The following is a 3936-nucleotide window of genomic DNA, read 5'->3' as shown; positions in this document are numbered from 1 at the left end:
ATGTAATCTCCTTGGGCTACCCATTGCCCAGCGAATTGTCATTTGACTTCCGGCATGGCACACGCCCTGGTATCCTTGGTGACCGATAAGCCTCGAGTTTGGAGCGTTTCACCGCTACAGAGTTAAAGGTTCCCAAGCAACGTAGGGCCGCAAACAGAGCCGCGCCCGGGGATGGAGCATTTGAGAGACGCGACCAGCAAAGGGACAAGAAATGAGCGGGTCGGAGCCGGTGACGCTAAACGTGGGCGGCCAGCGATTCAGCACACTGGCCGCAACGCTCCGGCGTTTTCCGGAATCGCGGCTCGCGCGCATGCTGGAAGGCGGCGACGTCGAGTTGCGGCCACGCGACGGCTTCGTCTTCATCGACCGGGATGGTGCTCTCTTCGTTCACGTGCTCGAATTCTTGCGCACGCGGCGCCTTGCACTGCCCCCCGACTTCCGTGACTACGAACGACTGCGGCAAGAGGCAGATTTTTACGAGCTGCCCGCCCTGGCGGAGCTGCTGGGGCCGGAGCGCGCCCCACGGCTCGAGGTGCTGGAGTTGCGCTTCCAGCTGCAGGACGCTCGTGCCTTTTTTCGCCTTTTCGGGTCTTGTAGCGCCACCGTGGAGGCGCTCGCCGCCAGGATCTCGCTGTTCGTTGAACAGCCGTCGGCCGCCGCTGGCTGGGGCTTCACAGTCCCAGCATCCAAGCCACTAGCCGTACTGCCTGTACAGCGACCCTCGCACCATGACCTCGTGTTCCAGTGTGGCGCAGACTACTCTGTTAGTAACCAGTTTGGGGCCAGGTATACCTTCCCTCTTCCTCCCTAGACCTCCTTCGGTAGGCAGGAAACTTGCCCCTTTTTTCCACAGGTTTCCTCTCTCGTGGTCTAGCCAGAAGGGGTCATCATTGACCAATGATCAGACTGTGGTAAGCTGTTTGTACAAAAGCCTAGTCATTCTTATCAAAATGGCATGGCAATGTGCTAAATTGTGCACTAAGGAGCTAATGCAGAAACCATGAAGAGCTGCATGGCTTTTATGCAAACTTAACAAGAAAAGGTGCTGAGGTAATGAGCATAGGAGCCAACTCTGCGGGTGCTTGAGCACCCCCAATATTGAGAAAATTGCTTAAGTGTCCAGGGAGGGGTTATTTCCATTGGGCTTAGCACCCCCAATAATTTTGAAAAGTTGGCTCCTATGGTAATGAGTATGCAAATTATGTGGCATAATCCACTTGCTTATTGCGAAATGTCCCCTTCCTGTCGGTGCCAGCAGTATGAGCAGTGATTTGACTCATGCACTGACGTGGGTGACTGAGGGAAGAAAAAAAAAGGCAGCTGCAGGCTTGCCGTGGCCCTGGTAGTCCAGCAGCCTCCTCTACCCCTTCCCTGACGGTCCCGCCTCCCTCAGTCATACCTTGAAGAGGCAGGCATGATGCCTGCTTGCTCCTAAGTTATGGGCAGAGAGTAGGCATGAAGTACACCTTGCAGAAGCACATGGTACTTTATGGCCTACTGTTGCTTGGGTATTTCATGTGGATGTACTTACCACCTCCTAACTAGGAAACTGCCAGCACATCCATGCTGTGAATATGCTATGGGGGAAAATTCGATAAATGGCGCTCAAAAATCAGCACTGCACAGTATTCTGTAATAGGGGTTCTGGAATTGTAATAGTGTGTAGCGCTGTGATTTGCACTCAATTTGGTTTCGAATCCATCTGAAACCAGGTGTAAATCCCAACATGCAAGTTGGATTCAGATTCCCCCAAAATTCTATAACACCATGTTCATTTTAAGGGAATGGCCATGCCCAGTTGCAGATTTGTGTGGAAACATTTAGGTGCTATTCTTTAAATGGGCGGATAAGTGTGTTTTCATGCGGATCTGCTCTTTGTATCTGTTAGTATGCTTTTTCGCGCCAAACATTTGACATGGAATTAGTACCTAACATTCAACACATATATAGAATTTCTCCTGCAATGCATGGTGAAGAACTTTTCTATTCAGTTAACTGTCTGGGTCATTCAGGGAATGTCATAACAATTAGTGCACAACTTTTGCACTTAAGATGAGGCTCATTTTCAAGGACATAAACTTACAAAGTTACATATGTTTCTAAGTAACTTTGTAAGTAAGTTTTATGTGCTTTGAAAATGACCACCATTATGTGTTAACTGCAAGTTAAAACCAAAAATCAATGCAAAACTTTACTGCACATTAATCAACAGGCCTCTGTTATCTGTGTTTTTTGGAAGCAGGTTAAAAGCATGTTTGTCTGGTTTCCCCCCCCCCCCCCCCAACAGCCTTATGGTTAGCGGGTTATGAATGTGAGTAAGGATCAGGGATTGATTTTAGTGCAGATGTGTACAAATTTGGTTGTTGTTTTTATATATGTAGTTATGAGTTTGCATTAAATTGCTTGTAGATACAGAGATTGATAAAATGATATGTTTTCTTTCTGTTTCAGGTATGTTTCGATAAAACCTGACCAGAGGAAATTGGTTAACGGAACTAATGTACTTGGCCTGCTAATTGATATTCTACTTAAGGAAGGATTCCGCTTGATGAGCACCAGGACAGTCTCATCAGAAGAAAAAATTGAATGCTACATTTTTGAAAGGATGAAAAGACCAGAAATCCTTATTCTTACTGAAGATGAAAGGGCAGAAACCAGTATTACATCACAGGCAAAACCAGCAAAAGCCAACAAAAAAAGATGAACACTGTTGTCTAAATACTTCTTATAAGTATCAATTCATTTTATCACAGAGCAGTGCAAGAAATACAAGTGGCTTGGGCACCTATGTAAGAGCTGTGCATGTACAGAGTGAGAAAATGCATTGAAAGATGTTATTGGACTGACAAGATTCCACAAATATTTTGTAAAGAAAAAAGATTGAGCCATTTCTAAATTAAGAAAACCATTTTTATTCAATGAGCTGGCCACCTGTGTGCCATTTTGCACAAAGTATAACCTATTTTCTGCTTTGTTCTATAATATAAGGTGATCAAAACATCTGTGTACATACAATATGCTAGCAAAATTACTAGTACTGTCAGAAATAAAAGGATAAGTTTTGTGACATTTTATTTCAGTTGTAACACAGAGGCCATTTACTAAGCTGTTAATCTGCAGTTATTCCCACATTGAACAGCTAACAGTGGCGGCCCGTGCTAAATTTATACAGCACTGTAATAGTAGCTGTTTAACATGGGAATTACTATGAGGTATTTCAGAAGGGGTGTTCAGCGCTGCATGCACCTGGTAGCGCTATACAAATGCTAATAATAATAATGAGGAGGACTGCATCTTACTATTAACATGGCAGGTGCTGCAATTAGCGGCTAAATTGTTCCTGCCCTGCTATTTACTTGCAGTAACAGAATTTTCTGTGCTAACTGACATGGCAAAATGCTGGGAACATCTCCTGCAGCATTTGGTCATTTTTGCCAATTACCAAGTAGGAACTACATTAACTTAGGTCTTAAGCAGGTGCGGGCAACCTGCAGTGTCATCAGATTTTATGCAGTTCGTAAAACCATGGGAAGTGTACACAGAAAACAAACGTTAACCAGAGTTATGGCAAGTTTTAAATACTATGTTTCGCAAATACTTTCAGAATACCACTGTAGCAGTTTGTGTCCATCACAGAAGGTCGATGGAGCTCTATGCATTTCCGGTTCCAACATTATGTGATGTTGTGGTCCGCCATGTGGCCTGTGTATAAAGGTTGCCCACCTCTGTCCTAGTGATAATTCTGTAAGGGGCCACCTAGATTTAGGCCGCAAAAATGTAAATGACTAGAATAATGGCATTTATGCACATATGTTGTGTCAATATACCAGTTACACACTATTTAAGTGTGTGTTGGTCATCAATGGCATATGCTTTACAGGGCATTCACATGGGTGGGCTACCCAGTTACACCCACAAATTTATAGAATACTATGA

At 44.8% G+C, this 3936-nt stretch overlaps 1 protein-coding gene across 1 annotated transcript; it reads left to right on the top strand.

The window, feature by feature from the left end:
• Positions 1–3074, top strand: KCNRG (potassium channel regulator). Its single transcript, XM_030200451.1, has 2 exons — positions 1–786; positions 2452–3074. The coding sequence occupies exons 1-2, from the start codon at positions 212–214 to the stop codon at positions 2702–2704; spliced, it is 828 nt and encodes a 275-aa protein (XP_030056311.1). The 5' UTR covers positions 1–211; the 3' UTR covers positions 2705–3074.
• The last annotated feature ends 862 nt before the right edge of the window (positions 3075–3936 follow it).

The sequence above is a fragment of the Microcaecilia unicolor genome, chromosome 4 (genome assembly GCF_901765095.1).
Source record: "Microcaecilia unicolor chromosome 4, aMicUni1.1, whole genome shotgun sequence".
NCBI lineage: Eukaryota > Metazoa > Chordata > Amphibia > Gymnophiona > Siphonopidae > Microcaecilia > Microcaecilia unicolor.
Note: the sequence above shows the minus strand (reverse complement) of the source record. Positions and strands in the feature narration are given on the sequence as shown.

Coding starts and splice junctions, on each gene's coding strand:
- KCNRG (XM_030200451.1), top strand. CDS start 212: ATGAGCGGGTCGGAGCCGGTGACGCTAAACGTGGGCGGCCAGCGATTC. Junction 787..2,451: donor AGTAACCAGTTTGGGGCCAG/GTATACCTTCCC, acceptor TTTCTGTTTCAG/GTATGTTTCGATAAAACCTG.